The 25,995-nt window shown below is 50.8% G+C and overlaps 1 protein-coding gene across 3 annotated transcripts in view; it reads right to left on the reverse strand.

Moving 5' to 3' along the window:
* Nucleotides 1-25,995, reverse strand: part of ZC3H13 (zinc finger CCCH-type containing 13) — a 258,743-nt gene that overhangs the window by 220,846 nt on the left and 11,902 nt on the right. For all 3 annotated transcript variants that reach the window (XM_075336884.1, XM_075336883.1, XM_075336882.1), the window contains one exon: nucleotides 15,558-15,669. In XM_075336884.1, the coding sequence (XP_075192999.1) occupies nucleotides 15,558-15,669 (112 nt within the window). The remainder of the gene's footprint in view (nucleotides 1-15,557; nucleotides 15,670-25,995) is intronic.

Genomic DNA, 25,995 nt, shown 5'->3' on the forward strand with positions numbered 1-25,995 from the left:
CGCAAACGCAGACATTTGCGAGGTTAGGGACGCTACTCGCGGCACTGCTGGACGTATGATAGAGTCCACTTGTGCCAGGCCAGCTGAAATAGCTTGGAGTGCCCACACGGCCGCGAATGCTGGAGCAAACGACGCGCCGATAGCTTCATAGACAGACTTTAACCAAAGGTCCATCTGTCTGTCATTGGCATCTTTAAGTGAAGCCCCATCTTCCACTGCAACTAAGGATCTAGCCGCAAGCCTGGAGATTGGGGGGTCCACCTTTGGACACTGGGTCCAGCGTTTGACCACGTCAGGGGGAAAGGGATATCGTGTATCCTTAAGACGTTTGGAGAAACGCTTATCTGGATAAGCATGATGTTTCTGGACTGATTCTCTGAAGTCAGAGTGGTCCAGAAAAGTACTCAATTTACGCTTAGGATACCGGAACTGGAACTTCTCCTGCTGTGCAGCAGCCTCCTCTGCAGAAGGGGCTGGGGGAGAAATATCCAACAGTCTATTGATGGCCGCTATAAGGTCATTTACCATAGCGTCACCATCAGGGGTATCTAGATTGAGAGCGGTGTCAGGATTAGATTCCTGATCACCCACCTCTGTCTCCTCATACAGAGCCTCGTCTCGCTGAGACCCTGACCAGTGTGATGACGGCGAGGGTCTTTCCCAGCGAGCCCGCTTAGGCTGCCTGGGACTGTCATCCGAGTTAGAGTCTTCAGCCTGTGATGCCTGGGACCCCCTTGAAGTACGGATTAGTTCCAACTGAGGGGGACCGGGGAGCATAGACACAGCAGTGTCCATGGTCTGAGAAACTGGCCTGGACTGCAAGGTTTCCAGGATTTTTGTCATAGTCACAGACATCTTATCAGCAAAAACTGCAAATTCTGTCCCCGTCACCGGGGCAGGGTTCACAGGCGTCTCTGCCTGGGCCACTACTACCATAGACTCTGGCTGACGAAGTGGCACAGGGATTGAACATTGCACACAATGGGGGTCATTGGAACCTGCCGGTAGATTAGCCCCACATGCGGCACAAGCAGTGCGTACCGCCTGTGCCTTGGCACCCTTGCGTTTTGCGGATGACATGTTGTTGTCTCCTCAGAGCAATGAGGGTATAAGCCAAGAAGCGACTGTACAGTGCAATATAAATATTTATGGTACAGAGAAAAAATGCACCAAATAACACTGTGGCACTAGTGGGGCCAGCACTTATGTGCAGCTTACCGCCCGCATAAACGCGGGTGTGTGGTCGCCAGAGTCCCTTGTCTGAGTCCCCCAGAGCCTGTGTCCGTTCTCCAGCCAGACTGCATGCAGGAATGGCTGCCGGCGTCCTGTGGAGAGGGGCGGGCCCTGGGCGTGTTGAGACCAAGAGCGGGAAACTTGCGTCCCCACTGTGCCCAGTGAGAGGGCTGGAGCATGTAAATAAGGCTCCAGCCCTCGGCGCTGCCTATTGCACAGCGTCTCTCCCTTTCCCTGATTGACAGGGTGGGGGCGGGAACGAACCGTAACTAGGCCGCAAAAGCCGGGGACTAGATTTATGAGCGCTGCCGCCGTAAAAGCGCGGGCAGCGCGAGTCCCCGGCGCACTACAAGTCCCAGCGGCGCCGCCGCTCCCGGAGCGGCCGGCGCGGTAGTTCCCAAGACAAAAAATCACTCAGCTAAGCTGCAGTGACTCTAACCCGAGAGCGCAGCGCTAGTGCCCCCGGCTCACTAGCACACCCAGCAAGCCTGGAGTGTGCGTGGCCTGTCTGTGCGGGGACACAGAGTACCTGAACGTTGCAGGGCCTTGTCCCTGACTGTACTCAGCTCCTCCAGCAGGGTCTCTGGGTCTGTGGATGGAGCTCGGCCTTAGGGTTTGGGGGCCGGTAAGATCCCACTTCCACAGAGCCCCTCAGGGGGATGGGGAAGGAAAGCAGCATGTGGGCTCCAGCCTCCGTACCCGCAATGGGTACCTCAACCTTACAAACCGCAAGTGGGGTGAGAAGGGAGCATGCTGGGGGCCCTAGTATGGGCCCTCTTTTCTTCCATCCGATAGAGTCAGCAGCTACTGCTGACTAAACAGTGGAGCTATGCGTGGATGTCTGACCTCCTTCGCACAAAGCAGAAAACTGGTGAGCCAGTGATCCTACTGGGGGTGTATAGCCAGAAGGGGAGGGGCCTTACACTTTTTAGTGTAATTGCTTTGTGTGGCCTCCGGAGGGCAGTGCTATACACCCAATCGTCTGGGTCTCCCAATGGAGCGCCGAAGAAATTAGCTTATGTGTCAGCACCCATGAGCGATTATTTTCGCAGCCCCAATCGGACCGAGAAAACAATCACAGCATGCTGCAACTGTAATGCGAGACTCTCTCGCACCCATTCAAGTATATAGGGCGAGAGAAAGATCGCACTGCATTTGCGGTACACCGGTGTACCGCGAATGCAGTGCGAGAACGGCAATAGCTGGCAACGTAGGAGAGAGGGAGATAAATCACTCCCTCTCCTCCTCCATGCTGGCCCGCCCCTCCTCAGCACTGGCCCACCCCTCCTCAGAGCCGGACCGTCCCATGATCGGACCTCAGTCGAGAGTGACACTCGGTTCCTGCTGTGCTGCCAGTGCGAGCAGAGTGTCATGCGAGGATCGCATTAGTCCCCTGGTGGCCCCGACCTAAGGGTACCTTCACACTTTAGCGATGCAGCAGCGATCCGACCAGCGATCTGACCTGGTCAGGATCGCTGCTGCATCGCTACATGGTCGCTGGTGAGCTGTCAAACAGGCAGATCTCACCAGCGACCAGTGACCAGCCCCCAGTCAGCAGCGACGTGCAAGCGACGCTGCGCTTGCACGGAGCCGGCGTCTGGAAGCTGCGGACACTGGTAACTAAGGTAAACATCGGGTATGGTTACCCGATGTTTACATTAGTTACCAGCTCACACCGCTTAGCTGTGTGTGCAGGGAGCCGCGCACACTGAGCGCTGGCTCCTTGCTCTCCTAGCTACAGTACACATCGGGTTAATTAACCCGATGTGTAATGCATCTACATGTGCAGAGAGCAGGGAGCCGCGCACACTGCTTAGCGCTGGCTCCTTGCTCTCCTAGCTACAGTACACATCGGGTTAATTAACCCGATGTGTACAGCAGCTACATGTGCAGAGAGCCGGAGCCGGCAGCACAGGCAGCGTGAGAGCGGCGGAGGCTGGTAACTAAGGTAAATATCGGGTAACCACCTTGGTTACCCGATGTTTATCTTGGTTACAGCTTACCGCAGCTGCCAGATGCCGGCTCCTGCTCCCTGCTCGCTTCATTTGTCGCTCTCTCGCTGTCACACACAGCGATCTGTGTGTCACAGTGGGAGAGCGCCTTTGAAGAAAACGAACCAGGGCTGTGTGTAACGAGCAGCGATCTCGCAGCAGGGGCCAGATCGCTGCTCATTGTCACACACAGCGAGATCGCTAATGAGGTCACTGCTGCGTCACAAAAAGCGTGACTCAGCAGCGATCTCGGCAGCGAGCTCGCTGTGTGTGAAGCACCCCTAACACTTTCCTATCCATTCGTTTGCAACACTTTCCTTTTCTCTGTACTCTGCTCCTGTAAGCTGATATCTAAGAGGCTTGGTAAATACCCTTATTGTTGTAACTTTGATTACTCAGGCTGCAGACTGGAATACTGTAATCTGACAAACTGAGCACACATCACTGGCGGGGGCTAAAGGTCCAGTCACACTAAGCAACTTACCAGCGATCCCAACAACGATAGGGATCGCTGGTAAGTTGCTAGGAGGTTGCTGGTGAGCTGTCACACTGCGACGCTCCAGCGATCCCACCAGCAACCTGACCTGGCAGGGATCGCTGGAGCGTGGCTACACGAGTTGCTGGTGAGCTCACCAGCAACCAGTGACCAGCCCCCAGTCTCCTAGTTACAGCACACATCAGGTTAATTAACCCGATGTGTGCTGCAGCTAAATGTGCACAGAGCAGGGAGCAGCGCACACTGAGCGCTGGCTCCTTGCTCTCCTAGTTACAGCACACATCGGGTTAATTGCCTGATGTGTGCTGCAGCTAAATGTGCACAGAGCAGGGAGCAGCGCACACTGCTTAGTGCTGGCTCCTTGCTCTCCTAGTTACAGCACACATCGGGTTAATTACCTGATGTGTGCTGCAGCTACATGTGCACAGAGCAGGAGCCGGCAGCACAGGCAGTGAGAGCGGAGGAGGCTGGTATCAAAGGTAAATATCGGGTAACCAAGGACAGGGCTTCTTGGTTACCCGATGTTTACATTAGTTACCAGCCTCAGCAGAAGCCGGCTCCCTGCTCACTGCACATTAGTTGTTGCTGTCTCGCTGTCACACACAGCGATGTGTGCTTCACAGCAGGACAGCAACAACTAAAAAATGGCCCAGGACATTCAGCAACAACCAACGACCTCACAGCAGGGGCCAGGTTGTTGCTGGATGTCACACACAGCAACATCGCTAGCAACGTCACAAAAGTTGTTCGTTACCAGCGATGTTGCTAGCGATGTTGCTTAGTGTGACGGGGCCTTAAGAGAAAAGTGAAGTGCGATCTGGGCATCCGTACACAGACTGCTGTCACTCGCTATACTCGTAACGAGTACTGTCTAATACTCGCGTATTCGTTCTGAATAGCGTGCGCAATGCAAGCCAATGGGGAATACTCACAAAGTAACGAGTAACCCAAATGCCGCACTATTTCCTACTTGCATGAATAGTACGGCATTTGGGTTACTCGTTACTTTGCAAATTTTTCCCCATTGATTTGCATTGCACAGACTATTCGGAATGAATACGTGAGTATTAGACAGTACTCGTTATGGGTATAGCGAGTACGAATAGTTAGATACTCGCTCAACTCTAGCTCTGCTCAGTTGGTCTAATTCAGGTTTGCAGCCAGAAGGATCAAAGCTAAAGTAATTACAGTGTTTATGCGCCTCTTAGAGATAAGCTTACAGGAGCAGGGGAGCTAGCAGAAATGAAGGGAATTTTGTTTACTTACCGTAAATTCCTTTTCTTCTAGCTCCAATTGGGAGACCCAGACAATTGGGTGTATAGGCTATGCCTCCGGAGGCCGCACAAAGTATTACACTAAAAGTGTAAAGCCCCTCCCCTTCTGCCTATACACCCCCCGTGCTCCCACGGGCTCCTCAGTTTTGGTGCAAAAGCAAGAAGCAGGAAAAAAAAAAAATTATAAACTGGTTTAAAGTAAATTCAATCCGAAGGAATATCGGAGAACTGAAACCATTCAACATGAACAACATGTGTACACAAAAAAACAGGGGCGGGTGCTGGGTCTCCCAATTGGAGCTAGAAGAAAATGAATTTACGGTAAGTAAACAAAATTCCCTTCTTCTTTGTCGCTCCATTGGGAGACCCAGACAATTGGGACGTCCAAAAGCAGTCCCTGGGTGGGTAAAATAATACCTCGTAATAGAGCCGTAAAACGGCCCCTTCCTACAGGTGGGCAACCGCCGCCTGAAGGACTCGTCTACCTAGGCTGGCATCCGCCGAAGCATAGGTATGCACCTGATAGTGTTTCGTGAAAGTGTGCAGGCTCGACCAGGTAGCCGCCTGACACACCTGCTGAGCCGTAGCCTGGTGCCTCAAAGCCCAGGACGCGCCCACAGCTCTGGTAGAATGGGCCTTCAGCCCTGAGGGAACCGGAAGCCCAGCAGAACGGTAAGCTTCGAGAATTGGCTCCTTGATCCACCGAGCCAGGGTTGATTTGGAAGCCTGTGACCCTTTACGCTGGCCAGCGACAAGGACAAAGAGTGCATCCGAGCGGCGCAGGGGCGCCGTACGAGAAATGTAGAGTCTGAGTGCTCTCACCAGATCTAACAAGTGCAAATCCTTTTCACATTGGTGAACTGGATGAGGACAAAAAGAGGGTAAGGAGATATCCTGATTGAGATGAAAGGGGGATACCACCTTAGGGAGAAATTCCGGAACCGGACGCAGAACCACCTTGTCCTGGTGAAACACCAGGAAAGGGGCTTTGCACGACAACGCTGCTAGCTCAGACACTCTCCGAAGAGAAGTGACTGCTACTAGGAAAACCACTTTCTGCGAAAGGCGTGAGAGAGAAATATCCCTCATTGGCTCGAATGGTGGTTTCTGAAGAACCATCAGCACCCTGTTCAGATCCCAGGGTTCTAACGGCCGCTTGTAAGGAGGAACGATGTGACAAACCCCCTGCAGGAACGTGCGTACCTGTGGAAGTCTGGCTAGGCGCTTCTGGAAAAACACAGAGAGCGCTGAGACTTGTCCCTTAAGGGAGCCGAGCGACAAACCCTTTTCCAGTCCAGATTGAAGGAAGGACAGAAAAGTGGGCAAGGCAAATGGCCAGGGAGAAAAACCCTGAGCAGAGCACCACGACAGGAAAATTTTCCACGTCCTGTGGTAGATCTTGGCGGACGTTGGTTTCCTAGCCTGTCTCATAGTGGCAATGACCTCTTGAGATAATCCTGAAGACGCTAGGATCCAGGACTCAATGGCCACACAGTCAGGTTGAGGGCCGCAGAATTCAGATGGAAAAACGGCCCTTGAGACAGCAAGTCTGGTCGGTCTGGTAGTGCCCACGGTTGGCCGACCGTGAGATGCCACAGATCCGGGTACCACGACCTCCTCGGCCAGTCTGGAGCGACGAGGATGACGCGGCGGCAGTCGGCCCTGATCTTGCGTAACACTCTGGGCAACAGTGCCAGCGGAGGAAACACATAAGGGAGCTGAAACTGCGACCAATCCTGAACTAAGGCGTCTGCCGCCAGAGCGCTGGGATCTTGAGACCGTGCCATGAACGTCGGTACCTTGTTGTTGTGCCGGGACGCCATGAGGTCGACGTCCGGCACCCCCCAGCGGCAACAGATCTCCTGAAACACGTCCGGGTGAAGGGACCATTCCCCTGCGTCCATGCCCTGGCGACTGAGATAATCTGCTTCCCAGTTTTCCACGCCTGGGATGTGAACTGCAGAGATGGTGGAGGCCGTGGCTTCCACCCACATCAAAATCCGCCGGACTTCCTGGAAGGCTTGCCGACTGCGTGTGCCGCCTTGGTGGTTGATGTATGCCACCGCTGTGGAATTGTCCGACTGAATTCGGATCTGCTTGCCTTCCAGCCACTGCTGGAACGCTTTCAGGGCAAGATACACTGCCCGTATTTCCAGAACATTGATCTGAAGTGAGGACTCTTGCTGGGTCCACGTACCCTGAGCCCTGTGGTGGAGAAAGACCGCTCCCCACCCTGACAGACTCGCGTCCGTCGTGACCACCTCCCAGGATGGGGGTAGGAAGGATTTCCCCTTCGATAATGAAGTGGGAAGAAGCCACCACCGAAGGGAAGCTTTGGTCGCCTGAGAGAGGGAGACGTTCCTGTCGAGGGACGTCTGCTTCCTATCCCATTTGCGTAGGATGTCCCATTGAAGAGGACGCAGGTGAAACTGCGCGAAAGGGACTGCCTCCATTGCTGCCACCATCTTCCCCAGGAAGTGCATGAGGCGCCTCAAGGGGTGTGCCTGACCTTGAAGGAGAGATTGCACCCCTTTCTGTAGTGAACGCTGCTTGATCAGCGGAAGCTTCACTATCGCTGAGAGGGTATGAAACTCCATGCCAAGATATGTCAGTGATTGGGGCGGTGTCAGATTTGACTTTGGAAAATTGATGATCCACCCGAAACTCTGGAGAGTCTGCAGAGTAGCGTCGAGGCTGTGTTGGCATGCCTCTTGAGAGGGTGCCTTGATCAGCAGATTGTCCAAGTAAGGGATCACCAAGTGACCCTGAGAGTGGAGGACCGCTACTACAGTAGCCATAACCTTGGTGAAAACCCGTGGGGCTGTTGCCAGGCCGAACGGCAGTGCCACGAACTGAAGGTGTTCGTCTCCTATGGCGAAGCGCAAGAAGCGCTGGTGCTCTGGAGCAATCGGTACGTGGAGATAAGCATCTTTGATATCGATCGATGCAAGGAAATCTCCTTGGGACATTGAGGCGATGACGGAGCGGAGGGATTCCATCCGGAACCGCCTGGTCTTTACGTGTTTGTTGAGCAGTTTCAGGTCCAGGACAGGACGGAAAGACCCGTCCTTCTTTGGGACCACAAACAGGTTGGAGTAAAAACCGTGACCCTGTTGCTGAAGAGGAACAGGGACCACCACTCCTTCTGCCTTCAGAGTGCCCAGCGCCTGCAGAAGAGCCTCGGCTCGCTCGGGAGGCGGGGATGACCTGAAGAATCGAGTCGGGGGACGAGAGGTGAACTCTATCTTGTAACCGTGAGACAGAATGTCTCTCACCCAACGGTCTTTTACCCGTGGCAGCCAGGTGTCGCAAAAGCGGGAGAGCCTGCCACCGACCGAGGATGCGGATTGAGGAGGCCGAAAGTCATGAGGAAGCCGCTTTGGTAGCGGCACCTCCGGTGGTCTTTTTAGGACGTGACTTAGACCGCCATGAATCAGAGTTCCTTTGATCTTTCTGAGGCCTTTTGGACGAGGAGAATTGGGACCTGCCCGCGCCCCGAAAGGACCGAAACCTCGACTGCCCCCTCCTCTGTTGGGGTATGTTCGGTTTGGGCTGGGGTAAGGATGTATCCTTTCCCTTGGATTGTTTGATGATTTCATCCAAACGCTCGCCAAACAATCGGTCGCCAGAAATTGGCAAACTGGTTAAGCGCTTTTTGGAAGCAGAATCTGCCTTCCATTCCCGTAGCCACAAGGCCCTGCGGAGTACCACCGAATTGGCGGATGCAACCGCCGTACGGCTCGCAGAGTCCAGGACAGCATTAATAGCGTAAGACGCAAATGCCGACGTCTGAGAGGTTATGGACGCCACCTGCGGCGCGGACGTGCGTGTGGCTGCGTCAATTTGCGCTTGACCTGCTGAGATAGCTTGTAGCGCCCATACGGCTGCGAATGCTGGGGCAAAAGAAGCGCCGATAGCTTCATAGATGGATTTCAACCAGAGCTCCATCTGCCTGTCAGTGGCATCTTTGAGTGAAGCCCCATCTTCCACTGCAAGTATGGATCTAGCCGCCAGTCTGGAGATTGGAGGATCCACCTTGGGACACTGAGTCCAACCTTTGACCACGTCAGGGGGAAAGGGATAACGTGTATCCTTAAGGCGCTTAGAAAAACGCTTATCTGGACAATCATGGTGATTCTAGACTGCCTCTCTGAAATCAGAGTGGTCCAGAAACATACTCGGTGTACGCTTGGGAAACCTGAAACGGAATTTCTCCTGCTGAGAAGCTGACTCCTCCACCGGAGGAGCTGAGGGAGAAATATCCAACATTTGATTGATGGACGCAATAAGATCGTTCACTATGGCATCCCCGTCAGGAGTATCAAGATTGAGAGCGGCCTCAGGATCAGAATCCTGATCAGCTGTCTCCGCTTCATCAACCAAAGATTCCCCCCGCTGAGACCCTGAACAATATGATGATGTCGAGGGAATTTCCCAGCGAGCTCGCTTAGTCGGTCTGGGGCTGGGGTCTGTGTCAGAGCCCTCAGCCTGGGATCTATGAGACACCCCGGGGGGACATTGTTGGTCCAACTGAGGGGGGCCAGGGAACAATGATTCAACAGTGTCCCTGTGCTGAGATACCGGTCTGGACTGCAAAGCTTCTAGTATCTTAGCCATAGTCTCAGAGAGTTTACCCGTAAAGACTGCAAACTCCGTCCCCGTCACCTGGACAGTGTCAGCAGGTGGTTCCCCCTGGGCCCCCCTTAGCAGAGGCTCCGGCTGAGTAAGTGCAGCAGGGGCCGAGCAGTGCACACAATGAGGGTCAGTGGAACCTGCCGGTAGCGGCGTCGTACATGCGGCGCAGGCAGCATAGTAAGCCTGTGTTTTGGCACCCCTGCCTTTTGTGGGCGCCATGCTATTGTCTTCCCTGAGCAACACAATAGGGTATATAGCCAGAAATCAACTGTGCACCATACAGTGTAAAGTATATACCATAAACATATAATTTATAATTACACTTCTGCACAATGGGGCTAGCACCACAGGTGCTGCTTACCACCCGCTTAAAGCGGTTGTGAGGCCACCAGAATCCCTGCCTGGGTCTCCCAGAATTTGTCCCCCTCTGCAGCGTCCGAGGAGCTGACAGGAATGGCTGCCGGCGTCCTGAGGAGAGGAGGGAGCCGTGGGCGTGACCCAGAAAGTGCGGGAACTGGTGCCCCACTGTGCACAGTGAGGGGGGTGGAGTATGCAAAGCATGCTCCAGCCCTCATTGCTGCTCGTCCTGTACAGCGTCCCGCCCTTCCCCTGCCTGTCAGGGCTGGGGGTGGGAGGAAAAGAGACTAGGCCGCAAAAGCCGGGGACTCGAGTAATAAGCGCGGCCGCCGTATAAGCGCGGCCGGCGCGGAAGTCCCCGGCGCACTACAAGTCCCAGCCGCGCCGCAGTGTTAACCATGGCAGCGGCGGTCAGCGCGGTAGTCCCCATACACAAACACACTCAGCGACGCTGCAGTGTGTAATGGCACATTTAACCCGGTCAGCGCCGCGGTCCCCGGTGCACTAGCACACCCAGCAATGCTGGAGTGTTGCTGTGCGCGGTCCCCACGGGGACACAGAGTACCTCCAAGTAGCAGGGCCATGTCCCTGAACGATACTCGGCTCCTTATCCAGCAGAGTCCTCGGGAGCTGTGGATGGAGCACGGCCTCAGTGCCTGGAGACCGATTAGGATCCCACTTCACCCAGAGCCCTAAGGGGGATGGGGAAGGAAAACAGCATGTGGGCTCCAGCCTCCGTACCCGCAATGGATACCTCAACCTTAACAACACCGCCGACAAGAGTGGGGTGAGAAGGGAGCATGCTGGGGGCCCTATATGGGCCCACTTTTCTTCCATCCGACATAGTCAGCAGCTGCTGCTGACTAATCTGTGGAGCTGTGCGTGCATGACTGCCTCCTTCGCACAAAGCAAAAAACTGAGGAGCCCGTGGGAGCACGGGGGGTGTATAGGCAGAAGGGGAGGGGCTTTACACTTTTAGTGTAATACTTTGTGCGGCCTCCGGAGGCATAGCCTATACACCCAATTGTCTGGGTCTCCCAATGGAGCGACAAAGAAATATTAGGAAAGTGTTAGCGTTAGGATAAAAAGAAGAGGGATCACATTAGTAATCTTTATAAATGGTCAGTAGGGACACTATAGGCTTTTACATGGGTAGCATTGTGACTCAGCGGTTAGTACTGTATTCTTGCAGCACGGATGATGTCTTACGTTCAAATTCCACCAAGGACAACAGCTGAAAGGAGTTTGTATGTTTTACTCCGGATTACTCTTTAGGCCGCACTTAGGCTATGTGCGCACGTTGCGTAAATACATGCAGTTACGCTGCGCTTTGTAGCGCAGCGTAACTGCATGGGTCCTGCGTCCCCTGCACAGTCTATGGAGATTGTGCAGGGGCCGTGCGCACGTAGCATTTTAGAGCGCAGCGCTTCGGCTTCTGCCGAAGCGCTGCATTCTAAGAAGTGACATGTCACTTCTTCCGTGCGCTTTGCCGGCAGCTCCTGCTCTGTCTATGGCAGGAGCTGCAGGCAGAGCGCAAGGAATCGGCTTCACTACGGACATTTCTGCAGCGATTTAAAGCGCACATGTGCTCTTCAGATTGCTGCAGAAATTTCTGCAGTGAACTGTACGCAACGTGCGCACATAGCCTAACACTTGCGAGTGACTCATGCGTGACACGCACGAGTCTTGCATCGCATCACCAGCCACGGCCGCATACTCTCCTGACAGGAGTGTCTCAGCTGCATAGAAATACATGCAACTGACCTAATCCTGTCAGGAGAGTGTGCAACCATGCCAGGTGATGCGATAAGAGACTCACGCATATCACACATGAGTCATTCGCAAGTGTGACTGCGGCCTTACACCCAGACTCCAAAGACATACTGATACTGTGGAATATGATGGAGCTATATAAGCAAGCATACTAAATACTAATACATTGATTAATAATAATAGTAATAATAAGAATCTTTAAAAAATGCTATCAGATTTCTGAAGAGGAAAAGTAGTATTTCATGTAGGTCAATGGCCAACCATGAAGAGCCAGATATCTAGAGTTGCTCACTGGGGGTGTCATTATGGGACAGACACTTTTGGGTGGGTTATGCTATACACTGGAGATCAAAATTAGTGAACAACACACAATTTCCTAAATGTTAGGTCATTGTGTAGTCCTATATGATTATATCTTCACATGAGTAAACTAGCAGTATTCTAAGCTTATTTGATAAATTCAATTAATTCTAAAAACACATAAAAGTGTAAATGAGAAATGAAAAAGAACACAGATCAAAATTAGAGAACACTTTCAGATGCCTGCAAGTTATTGGTGTTAATCTGGCACCTGGTGATGATTTCCTTAATTATCTGACAAACCCTATTTAACTGGCTCCTAAAGCTGGTGTCACACATAACGACAACGACAACGACGTCGCTGCTACGTCACCATTTTCTGTGACGTTGCAGCGACGTCCCGTCGCTGTCGCTGTGTGTGACATCCAGCAACGACCTGGCCCCTGCTGTGAGGTCGCCGGTCGTTGCTGAATGTCCAGCTTCATTTTTTGGTCGTCACTCTCCCGCTGTGACACACACATCGCTGTGTGTGACAGCGAGAGAGCGACGAAATGAAGCGAGCAGGAGCCGGCACTGGCAGCTGCGGTAAGCTGTAACCAGCGTAAACATCGGGTAACCAAGGGAAGACCTTTCCCTGGTTACCCGATGTTTACGCTGGTTACCAGCCTCCGCTCTTGCTGCCAGTGCCGGCTCCTGCACTGTGACATGTGGCTGCAGTACGCATCGGGTAATTAACCCGATGTATACTGTAGCAAGGAGAGCAAGGAGCCAGCGCTAAGCAGTGCGCGTGGCTCCCTGCTCTCTGCACTGTGACATGTAGCTGCAGCACACATCGGGTTAATTAACCCGATGTGTGCTGCAGGAGAGCAAGGAGCCAGCGCTAAGCGCGGCTCCCTGCTCTCTGAACTGTGACATGTAGCTGCAGCACACATCGGGTTAATTAACCCGATGTGTGCTGCAGGAGAGCAAGGAGCCAGCGCTAAGCGCGGCTCCCTGCTCTCTGAACATGTAGCACAGCGACCTTATGATCGCTGCTTCTGCTGTGTTTGACAGCTAAGCAGCGATCATAACAGCGACTTACAAGGTCGCTGTTACGTCACCGAAAATGGTGACGTAACAGCGACGTCGTTGTCGCTGTCGTTTAGTGTGACACCAGCTTAACTTTCCAGTTTACACTGACTTTTCAAAAATGGTGTGCCGTTCCAAAGTGACAAACCCTCCAGCAGCAGGTTGTCCAGATGGAGGCCACAGGGATGACCTTATCAGTCACAGTAAGAGAAGTGGGTCGTTCCAAGTCTATGTTTTTGAGAATATTGCATCTTTAAAAACACACAAACTCTTTCAAGTCTCCCAAGAAGGTCTGTCACCCACGAAAGACAAATGCAAGAGAGGACAGAATAATGCCGAGAATCTCCACGGGTAATCATTCCAACACTGTACCTGAAATTGCTCGGAAGTTCAACACTGAACAGGGTAAGGATCTGTCTCGTCATACAATGTCACAACGTTTAAGAGCATTTGGACTGAAAGCCCACTCTGCAGTGACCAAACCTCTCATTAGCAGGAAAGAAAAAAAAAAAAAAAAGGCTAGAGTCCCCTTTGGTGAGGAGCATGTTGTGTGGATAGAGAAGTGATCCACAGTTAATTTTAGTGATGAAAGCAAATTTAATTTATTTTAGTCTGATGGGAAACATTGTTTGTCGACAAACTGGGGAAAGACTGAAACCAAAGTGTGTTAAGAAGTCCGTGAAAGACGGTGGAGGAAGTGTCATGGTTTGGGGAATGTTTTCTGCAGCAGGAGTTGGACCTCTCATACAGCTACATGGCAAAGCAAGTGTGTATCAGAACCTTCTTCAACAACACATGGTTCCTTAGTTGCGTTCATCACTCAATCAGCCAGCAATTTTAATGCAAGACAATACCTCCTGTCACAAAGCAAAACGGGTAAAGCAGTTCCTTCAAACAGAAAACACTGAAACAGTGAAATAGCCAGCCCAGTGTCCTGATCTAAACCAATGCAAAACCTCTGGAAAATCCTTGGTGACAAAGTTATGGCCAAGAAACCCACAACACTCGTGGAAGAGACTGGAAGAAGAGTGGGCCAAAATCACACCAGAGCAGTGTGAGAGACTAGTGGTGTCCTGTGGCCGCAGATGTGCTGCAGTCATTCAAAGCAAAGGCCTATAAACTTCCTACTGATTGGTGACTGTTGTTACCTTCAGAAAATGTAGTTCTAATCTTTCTCTGTGCTACAGTCATTGTTGTTCCCTAATTATAAAAGATTTATGTTGATAAACTTTGGATCTTTTGTAAAACACTGTTCTAGTGGCATGGTGTACCCCTGACAAAAAAAAAAAAAACTTCTAATGTTCATCAATGTAATGACATTAAAAAAAAAAAAAAACAAGTGATCAGACATTGTTCTCTAATTTTGCTCTCCACTGTATATCACTACTTTGTTCAGATATCATGGCTACTGATCGCACACACATTCCAGAAGACTAAAGGCCACGTCACACTAAGCAACCTGCTGTGAGGTCGTTGGTTGTTGCTGAATGTCCTGGGCCATTTTTTAGTTGTTGCTCTCCTGCTGTGAAGCACAGATCGCTGTGTGTGACAGCGACAGAGCAACAACTAAATGTGCAGCCAGCAGGAGCCGGCTTCTGCGGACGCTGGTAACCACGGTAAACAGCGGGTAACCAAGAAGCCCTTTCCTTGGTTACCCGATATTTACCTTCGTTACCAGCGTCCCCGCTCTCACGGCTGTCAGTGCCGGCTCCCTGCTCTCTGCACACGTAGCCACAGTACACATCGGGTAATTAACCCGATGTGTACTGTGGCTAGGAGTGCAGGGAACAGGGAGCCGGCACTGGCAGTGTGAGAGCGGCGGACGCTGGTAACGAAGGTAAATATCGGGTAACCAAGGTAAGGGCTTCTTGGTTACCCGATGTTTACTGTGCTTACCAGCGTCCGCAGAAGCCGGCTCCTGCTGCCTGCACACGTAGCAGAGTACACATCGGGTAATTAACCCGATGTGTACTGTGGCTAGGTGTGCAGGGAGCCAGCGCTAAGTGGTGTGCGCTGGTAACCAAGGTAAATATCGGGTTGGTTACCCGATATTTACCTTAGTTACCAAGCGCAGCATCGCTTCCACGCGGCGCTGCTGGCTGGGGGCTGGGACATTGGTTGCTGGTGAGCTCACCAGCAACTCGTGTAGCGACGCTCCAGCGATCCCCGCCAGGTAAGGTTGCTGGTGGGATCGCTGGAGCGTCGCAGTGTGACATCTCACCAGCAACCTCCTAGCAACTTACCAGCGATCCCTATCAGGTTGGATCGTTGTTGGGATCGCTGGTAAGTTGTTTAGTGTGACTGGGCCTTTAACGTCACCAGCCCTGTCCACCTCCCAATAAAACGAGCAGAGCAAGATTACTCCTTTTGATACTACATTACCGAAACTAGCTGGCCAAAGTAAATTGTTACTTGTTCATCTTTTCTTACCCTGGAAGGAGAAGTCTGTTCTTCAGCTGTACGTTTCTGCGGCTCCGATTCTACCTCCTGACGCTTATTTTTCATTCTATCACGCAAGTCTATAGTGGGCCTCTCGGGTGACCTGACAACAAAAGGCATTTATTAAAGGTACTTATAAAAAGGTAGATGCTAAATAAAAGCCTTGTTCTAGATGCATGTATAGATTGAAGACAAAAGATTACAAAGATATACAAACTACTATATGAACATTCTTCTGAGCTGCTAAAATTCACAGGGAACGCAAAAGACATTTGTCCCCATTTCTGCTGCAGACCCCAAATGCACTTGTGCTACAGAAATACATCACACATGAATTTAGTGGGGCGATATCTGAGAAATAGAAGGGAGACCCCTTGACTGGCTTATGTAATGCGTGGGATTATAAACCTGTGCACACAGAAGGTATTTGGCATTAACCCCTTCAGCCCCCGGACACTTTCCGTTTTTGTTTTTTGCTCCCCTTCTTCCGAGAGGCGTAACTTTTTTATTTTTCCATCAATCTTGCCATATGAGGGCTTGTTTTTTGTGGGACGAGTTGTACTTTTAAATGAAACCATAAGTTTTACCATATAGTGTACTGGAAAACGGCAAAAAAAATTCCAAGTGTGGAAAAATTGCAAAAAAAGTGTGATCGTACAATAGTTTTTGGGATATTTTATTCACTGTGTTTACTATATGGTAAAACTGATGTATCTATGTGATGCCTGAGGTCAGTGTGAGTTTGTAGATACCAAACATGTATAGGTTTACTTGTATCTAAGGGGTTAAAAAAAATTCACAAGCTTGTCCAAAAAACAAGGCGCACATTTTGCGCCATTTTCCAAAACCCGTAGCGTTCTCATTTTTCAGGATCTGAGGCATTTTGCGCAAAATTTGCGGCGACCAAAAAACGTAAATTTGGCGTTTGGAATTTTTTTGCCGCTACGCCGTTTACTGATCAGATTCATTGATTTTATATTTTGATAGATCGGGCATTTCTGAACGTGGCAATACCAAATATGTGTGTATTTTGTATTTTTTTAACCCTTTAATTTTCAATGGAGTGAAAGGGGGGTGATTTGAACTTTTAGGTTTTTTTTATTTTTTTTAATTTTTTAAAACTTTTTTTTCACTTTTTTTTTATTTTACTAGTCCCCCTAGGGGGCTATAGCGATCAGCAATCCGATCGCTCTGCCCTATCTGCAGATTTCAGCTACAGAGCTGAGAACTGCAGATTTGCTGCTTTACTTTCAATGCCGGCTGTATTCCGGCATTGAGAGGAAGTGAGTCATGTTAGCTACAGGCGTCATCACATTACCCTGTGCTACCATGGCAACCACCGAAAGTCAAGTGATCATGTCACGTGACTTCCGGTGGGGGCGGGGTAAGTGACTGTCATGGCGGCGCCCATATACATATCGCTGCTAGATTTTGGCAGCGAAATGTAAGGGGTTAATGGCCCCGGGTGGAAGCGATTCCACCCGCGGCTAGCAGGCACACATGTCAGCTGTTGATAACAGCTGATATGTGCGCAAATCGCGGCCGCCTGCCGGCGGCAGGGGGCGAGGCTTGCCGGCACACGATCCATGACGTACCCAGTACGTCATGGGTCGTTAAGGGGTTAAAGAGCTCCACATGCAAAACTAAATTAGGCCTTTGCACAAATAACTATCTACTTCACACGTTAGAGGCAGGGCTGTGGAGTCGGTAAGCCAAACCTTCGACTCAGACTCCTCAATTTCTCTTGCACCGACTCAGACTCCTACATATATTGCTTATAGTTAGGTGAAAAATTTATTGTAGTACATGAACATGTGTATGTGAACATCAGACATTTCATAATTTTTATGATACAATAATCAAGATATTTGGATAGAACATAAAATATATTTATTGGAATAAAACTTTAGAACACAAAAAACTGTAATAAATTGTAAATATGTAATACAATATGTAATATACAGTAGATTACATATATATCTTGTGTGTGTGTGTATGTATGTATGTATGTATGTATGTATGTATGTATATATATATATATATATATATATATATATATATATATATATATATATATATATATATATATATATATATATATATATATATATATATTGTGATAACACGCTCCGGGATCGCCTTTGCTGGGTTCAAAGGGCACGTATTCACCTCAGGCAGACAGCCGAATTCAAGGTGTAACTGACGCTTGGTCAGGTTTATTGCAGTGAGGCATAAACAAAAAGAAAAAAAACACCAACAAAATAAATCCTTGCCTGTCCGGCACTAACTATACACGGTGTTATCCTAACTACCAACTGGAGGGCTTCTCCCTTCCAGCTAAACCATACAAACATCAGGCACTGCTCCTCACAAGTGTCTCCTACACAGACAGGCTTACTGTGTTCCCAGATGGAGACCCTCCCCCAACTTCCCAGATTCCTTTTACCTCCGACCTTCACCTCCCATTAATCCATTAGTAGCCAGGTGATCCTGGCCAGGCTAAGTCACATAGGACCGATACCGGGGTGAGATATACCTGCCCTCATCCACTAATCCCACATGAGTCTCACAAATATATATATATATATATATATATATATATATATATATATATATATATATATATATATATATATATATATATATATATATATATATATATATATATATATATATATATATATATATATATATATATTGTATTACATATTTACAATTTATTAGTTTTTTGTGTTCTAAAGTTGTATTCCAATAAATATATTTTATGATACAATAATCAAGATATTTAGATCATAGAAATGATTAAATGTCTGATGTTCACATTGTACTACAATAAATGTTTCACTTAAATGAAGGGAATTTTGTTACTTACCGTAAATTCCTTTTCTTCTAGCTCCAATTGGGAGACCCAGACAATTGGGTGTATAGCTACTGCCTCCGGAGGCCACACAAAGTATTACACTCAAAAGTGTAAGGCCCCTCCCCTTCTGGCTATACACCCCCAGTGGGATCACTGGCTCACCAGTTTAGTGCAAAAGCAAGAAGGAGGAAAGCCAATAACTGGTTTTAAGACCAATTCAATCCGAAGAAACATCGGAGAACTGCAGCCATTCACATGAACAACATGTGTACCGAAAAAAACCCTAAGAAAACAGGGCGGGCGCTGGGTCTCCCAATTGGAGCTAGAAGAAAAGGAATTTACGGTAAGTAACAAAATTCCCTTCTTCTTTGTCGCTCCATTGGGAGACCCAGACAATTGGGACGTCCAAAAGCAGTCCCTGGGTGGGTAAAAGAATACCTCGTGGTAGGGCCGTCAAACAGCCCTTTCGTACAGGTGGGCAACCGCCGCCTGAAGGACTTGTCTACCTAGGCTGGCGTCTGCCGAAGCGTAGGTATGCACCTGATAAGCTTGGTAAAAGTGTGCAGACTCGACCAGGTAGGTACCTGGCACACCTGCTGAGCCGTAGCCTGGTGCCGTAATGCCCAGGACGCACCCACGGCTCTGGTAGAATGGGCATTCAGCCCTGAGGGAACCGGGAGCCTAGCAGCACGGTAGGTGTCAAGAATTGGTTCCTTGATCCACCGAGTCAGGGTGGATTTGGAAGCTTGCGACCCTTTACGCTGACCAGCGACAAGGACAAAGAGTGCATCCGGGCGGCACAGGAGCGCCGTGCGGGAATGTAGATCCTGAGTGCTCTCACCAGATCCAACAGATGCAAATCCTTTTCAAATTGATGGACTGGATGAGGACACAAAGAAGGTAAGGTGATATCTTGATTGACATGAAAGTGGGATACCACCTTAGGGAGAAAGTCCGGAATCGGACGCCGAACCCCCTTGTCCTGGTGAAGACCAGGAATGGAGATTTGCATGACAGCGCTGCTAGCTCTGACACTCTCTGAAGAGACGTGACCGCTACTAGAAAGACCACTTTCTGTGAAAGACGGAAAAGGGAAACAACTTTCAAAAGCTCGAAAGGCGGCTTCAAGAGAGTCATTAGAACCTTGTTCAGACTCCAGAGCTCTAATGGCCGCTTGTACGGAGTGATGAGAAGACAAACTCCCTGCAGGAACGTGCATACCTGCGGAAGTCGGCTAGGCGTTTCTGAAAAAATACAGATAGCGCTGAGACTTGTCCTTCAAGGGAGCTGAGCGACCAACCATTTTCCAACCAAGATTGTAGGAAGGAAGGAAAAATAGGTGACGCAAATGGCCAGGGAGAAACTCCTTGAGCAGAGCACCAAGATAAGAATATCTTCCACGATCTGTGATAGATCTTGGTGGACGCTGGCTTCTTGGCCTGCGTCATGGTGACAACCACTCCTGAGATAATCCTGAAGACGCTATGATCCAGGACTCAATGGCTACACCGTCATGTTCAGGGCCGCAGAGTTCAGATGGAAAAAAGGGGCCCTTGAAACAGCAAGTCTGGTCGGTCTGGCAGTGCCCACGGTTGGCCTACCGTGAGGTACCACAGATCCGGGAACCCCAACCTCCTCGGTCAATCTGGAGCGACGAGGATGGCGCGGCGACAGTCGGACTTGATCTTGCGCAGCACTCTGGGCAACAATGCCAGAGGTGGGACACATAAGGTAGCCGGGACTGCGACCAATGTTGAACTGAGGCGTCCGCCGCCAGAGCTCGATGATCGTGAGACTGTGCTATGAAGCCGGAACAAAGTTGTTGTGCCGTGACGCCATTATGTCGACGTCCGGCATCCCGCAGCGGCGACAGATCTCCTGAAACCCGTCCGGGTGAAGATACCATTCCCCTGCGTCCATACCCTGGCGACTGAGGAAGTCTGCTTCCTAGTTTACCACGCCTGGGATGTGAACTGCGGATATGGTGGATGCTGCGTGTTCTTCCGTGGTGGTTGATGTATGCCACCGCTGTGGAGATATCCGACTGAATTCGGATGTGCTTGCTTTTCAGCTACTGCTGGAAGGCTTGTAGGACAAGATACACTGCTCTGATTTCCAGAACATTGATCTGAAGGGTGGACTCTTGCTGAATCCACGTACCTTGAGCCCTGTGGCAGAGAAAAAGCTGCTCCCCACTCTGACAGACTCGTGCCTGTCGTAACTACCGCCCAGGATGGGGGTAGGAAGGACCTTTTTTCTGACCATGAGGTGGGAAGAAGCCACCACCGTAGAGATTCTTTGGCCGCCTGAGAAGGGAGACGTCTCTGTCGATGGGCGTCGACTTCCCGTCTCATTGGCGGAGAATGTCCCATTGTAGTGGACGCAGATGAAACTGCGCGAAAGGGACTGCCGCCATTGCTACCATCTTACGTGAGAAGTGCATGAGGCGTCTCAAAGTGTGCGACTGATCCTAAGGAGAGATTGCAGCCTTGTCTGTAGTGAACGCTGTTTGTCTAGCGGAAGCTTCACTATCGCTGAGAGAGTATGAAACTCCATGCCTAGATATGTTAGTGATTGGCCCGGGGTCGGATCTGACTTTGAAAAGTTGATGATCCACCCGAAACTCTGGAGAGTCTCCAGCGTAACGTTCGGCTGTGTTGGCATGTTCCTTAAGAGGGTGCCTTGACAAGTAGATCTCCCAAACACGGGATCACAGAGTGACCTTGAGATTGCAGGACTGGTACTACTGCTGCCATGACCTTAGCGAAGACCCGTGGGGCTATCGCCAGCCGGAAGGCAGAGTTACGAACTGAAGGTGTTCGCGTGTTATAACAAAGCGTAGAAACGCTGGAGCTCTGGATCAATCGGCACGTGGGGATAAGCATCCTTGACGTCTATCGATGTTAGGAAATTTCCTTGAAACATTGAGGCGATGACGGAGCGGGGGATTACATCCGGAACCGCCTGGTGTTCACGAGCTGGTTGAGCCGTGTTAGATCCAGAACGGGACGGAAATACTCGTCCTTTCTTGGCCTCGCAAATAATTCGGAGTAAAACCGTGACCTTGTTCCTGAAGAGGAACGGGGGTCACCACTCGTTGTGCCTTTAGAGTGCCCACCGCCTGCAGAAGAGCATCAGCTCGGTCGGGAGGTGGAGAAGTTCCGAAGAATTGAGTTGGAGGACGAGAACTGAACTCTATCCTGTACCCGTGAGACAGAATGTCTCTCACCCAACGGTCTTTGACCTGTGACAGCGAAATATCGCCAAGGCGGGAGAGCCTGCTACCGACCGAGGATGCGGAGAGAGGAGGCCGCAAGTCATGAGGAAGCCTCTTGGAAGTGGGTTTTCAGGCTGTCTTTTTTGGGCGTGACTGAGCCCGCCAAGAAACTGAGCTCCTCTGATCCTTTTGAGTCCTCTTTGGACGAGGAGAAATGGGACCTGCCCGAGCCTTGAAAAGACCGAAAACCCCGACTGTCCCTTGGTATGTTGGGGTTTGTGTTGTCTGGGCTGAGGTAAGGAAGAATCCTTACTCTTGAACTGTTTAATGATTACATCTCACGCACACTAAACAGTCGGTCAGCAGAACAAGGCAAACTGGTTAAGCCCTTTTTTGGAAGCAGAATCTGCCTTCCATTCAGTTAACACCCAGGCCCTGCGTAAAACCACGGAGTGAGCGGACGCCACTGCCGTACGGGTCGTAGAGTCCAGGACAGCATTAATCGCATAAGACGCAAATGCAGACATTTGGGCGGTTAAGGATGACACTTGCGGAACAGATGTACGTGTGACCGTGTCCATCTGTGTAAGACAAGCTGAAGTAGCTTAGGGTGCCTCTACGGCTGCGAATGCTGGAGCTAACAGCGCGCCGATAGCCTCATAGATGGATTTCGACCAGAGATCCCTCTGTCTGTCAGTGGCATCTTTAAGTGCAGCCCCATCTTCCACTGCAACTATGGATCTAGCTGCAAGCTGGAGATTGGAGGATGCCCCTTGGGACACTGGGTCCAGCCATTGCCCACGTCAGGGGGTAGGGATAACGTGTATCCTCAGCCGTTTGGAGAAGCGCTTAACTGAATAAGCGTGGTGTTCCTGGACTGCCTGTGTAAAGTCAGGGTGGTCAAGGAAAGTATTTAATTTACGCTTGGGATACGTGAATGGAATTTCTCCTGCTATGAAGCTGACTCCTCCACTGGAGGAGCTGGGGGAGAAATAACTAACATTCTATTGATGGACGCTATGAGATTATTGACTATGGCGTCACCATCAGGTGTATCCAGATTGAGAGCGGTCTCAGGATTAGATCTTGAGCAGCTACCTCCGCCACATCACACAGAGAGTCCGCTTGCTGGGACCCTGACTAGTGTGATGAAGTCGATGGCCGCTCATAGTGAGCCTCTCAGACTATCTGGGACTGTCGTCCGTGTCAGATCACTCTGGGAAGCACATGACCCCTCGGAGCTCAAAGTTGTTCCCACTGAGGGGGACCATGGATAATGATGAACAGTGGCCATGGGTTTGAGAGACTTGTCTGGACTGCAAGGCTTCTAGTCTCATAGCCATAGTCTCAGAAAATCTGTCAGTAAATACTGCAGGCTCCGTCCCCATGTCCTGGACGGTTAGCAGAGACTCCGTAGTATACAATGGGGGTCTATGTACACTGCCGGCTATATAGCCGTACATGCTGTACCGGCTGCATAGAAAACATGTGCTTCTGCACCTCTGTTTTACACAGACAATATGCTGTTATGTCCTCCGCACAAACAAGGAGGGTATATACAAAAATGCCACCAAACAGTGCAATGCATAGTGAATAAGCATATATGTATATGTGCACTTCGGCACTAGTGGAGTCAGCCCCACAGGTGCTGTTTAACGCCTGGTCACAGCGGTTGTGTGACTATCCGAATCCCTGCCAGGGATTCCTAAACTTGTCTCTTCTGTCGCTACAGAAAACACTGACAAGAATGGCTGCCGGCGTCCTGTGTAGAGGAGGAAGCCGTGGGCGTGCCTGAGAAAATGCGGGAATCCGGCTTCACAGCGTACACAGTGAGAGGGGTGGAGTATGCAAAGCATACTCCAGCTCTCAGCGCTGCCGGTTTCACAGTGCACACAGTGAGAGGGGTGGAGTATGCAAAGCATACTCCAGCTCTCAGCGCTGCCGTGCTGTGCAGCGTCACGCCCCTACCCTGACTGGCAGGTCTGTGGGCGGAAACGAAGTGAGACTAGGCCGCGCAAGCCGGGGACTCGAGTTGATAAGCGCGGCCGGCATATAAGCCTTGGTCGGCGCGGAAGTCCCCGGCGCACCACAAGTCCCAGCCGCGCCCGAAATAAAAATGGCAACGGCGGTTAGCGCGGTAGTCCCCTAATACACTAACACACCCAGCAAGCTGTAGTGTGCGATGGCACTAGTGCGGGCAGCGCCGCCGTCCCTGGCGCACTAACACACCCAGCAATGCTGCCGTGTGTCTGCGCGGTCCCCACAGGGACACAGAGTACCTTAACGTAGCAGGGCCATGTCCCTGAGGATACTCCGCTCCATGTCCAGCAGATTCCCAGGAGCTGTGGATGGAGCACGGCCTCAGTGCCTGGAGGCCGGTAAGATCCCACTTCACCAGAGCCCTCAGGGGGATGGGGAAGGAAAGCAGCATGTGGGCTCCAGCCTCCGTACCCGCAATGGGTACCTCAACCTTAACAAACACCCGACAAGAGTGGGGTGAGAAGGGAGCATGCTGGGGGCCCTTTAGTATGGGCTCTCTTTTCTTCCATCCGATATAGTCAGCAGCTACTGCTGACTAAACAGTGGAGCTATGCGTGGATGTCTGACCTCCTTCGCACAAAGCACAAAACTGGTGAGCCAGTGATCCCACTGGGGGTGTATAGCCAGAAGGGGAGGGGCCTTACACTTTTGAGTGTAATACTTTGTGTGGCCTCCGGAGGCAGTAGCTATACACCCAATTGTCTGAGTCTCCCAATGGAGCGACAAAGAAGAAGGGAATTTTGTTACTTACCGTAAATTCCTTTTCTTCTAGCTCTTATTGGGAGACCCAGACGATTGGGTGTATAGCACTGCCTCCGGAGGCCACACAAAGCATTACACTAAAAAGTGTAAGGCCCCTCCCCTTCTGGCTATACACCCCCAGTGGGATCACTGGCTCACCAGTTTTAGTGCAAAAGCAAGAAGGAGGAAAGCCAATAACTGGTTTAAACAAATTCACTCCGAGTAACATCGGAGAACTGAAAACCGTTCAACATGAACAACATGTGTACCCGCAAACAAACCAAAAATCCCGAAGGACAACAGGGCGGGTGCTGGGTCTCCCAATAAGAGCTAGAAGAAAAGGAATTTACGGTAAGTAACAAAATTCCCTTCTTCTTCGGCGCTCTATTGGGAGACCCAGACGATTGGGACGTCCAAAAGCTGTCCCTGGGTGGGTAAAGAAATACCTCATGTTAGAGCTGCAAGACAGCCCTCCCCTACGGGGGGGCAACTGCCGCCTGCAGGACTCTTCTACCTAGGCTGGCGTCCGCCGAAGCATAGGTATGCACCTGATAATGTTTGGTGAAAGTGTGCAGACTCGACCAGGTAGCTGCCTGGCACACCTGTTGAGCCGTAGCCTGGTGTCGTAATGCCCAGGATGCACCCACGGCTCTGGTAGAATGGGCCTTCAGCCCTGATGGAACCGGAAGCCCAGCAGAACGGTAGGCTTCAAGAATTGGTTCCTTGGTCCATCGAGCCAGGGTGGCCTTAGAAGCCTGCGACCCTTTGCGCTTACCAGCGACAAGGACAAAGAGTGCATCCGAACGGCGCAAGGGCGCCGTGCGGGAAATGTAGATTCTGAGTGCTCTCACCAGATCTAACAAATGTAAATCCTTCTCATACCGATGAACTGCATGAGGACAAAACGAAGGCAAAGAGATATCCTGATTAAGATGAAAAGAGGATACCACCTTCGGGAGAAACTCCTGAATGGGGCGCAGCACTACCTTGTCCTGGTGGAAGACCAGGAAGGGAGTCTTGGATGACAGCGCTGCCAGCTCAGACACTCTCCGAAGAGATGTGATCGCTACCAGAAAAGCCACGTTCTGGGATAGTCTAGAAAGTGAAACCTCCCTCAGAGGCTCGAAGGGCAGCTTCTGGAGGGCATAGTACCCTGTTCAGATCCCATGGATCTAACGGCCGCTTGCACGGGGGAACGATATGGCAAACCCCCTGTAGGAACGTGCGCACCATAGGAAGGCGTGCCAAACGCCTCTGAAAAAAGACGAATAGCGCCGATACCTGACCTTTAAGGGAGCCGAGCGCCAAACCTTTTTCTAACCCAGATAGCAGGAAAGAAAGAAAGGTAGGCAATGCAAATGGCCAGGGAGACACTCCCTGAGCAGAGCACCAGGATAAGAATATCCTCCACGTTCTGTGGTTCTTAGCGGAAGTGGGCTTCCTAGCCTGTCTCATGGTGGCAACGACCCCGTGGAATAATCCTGAAGACGCTAGGATCCAGGACTCAATGGCCACACAGTCAGATTCAGGGCCGCGGAATTCCGATGGAAAAAACGGCCCTTGGGACAGCA

This window comes from Anomaloglossus baeobatrachus, chromosome 2, assembly GCF_048569485.1.
Source record: "Anomaloglossus baeobatrachus isolate aAnoBae1 chromosome 2, aAnoBae1.hap1, whole genome shotgun sequence".
Classification (NCBI taxonomy): Eukaryota; Metazoa; Chordata; class Amphibia; order Anura; family Aromobatidae; genus Anomaloglossus; species Anomaloglossus baeobatrachus.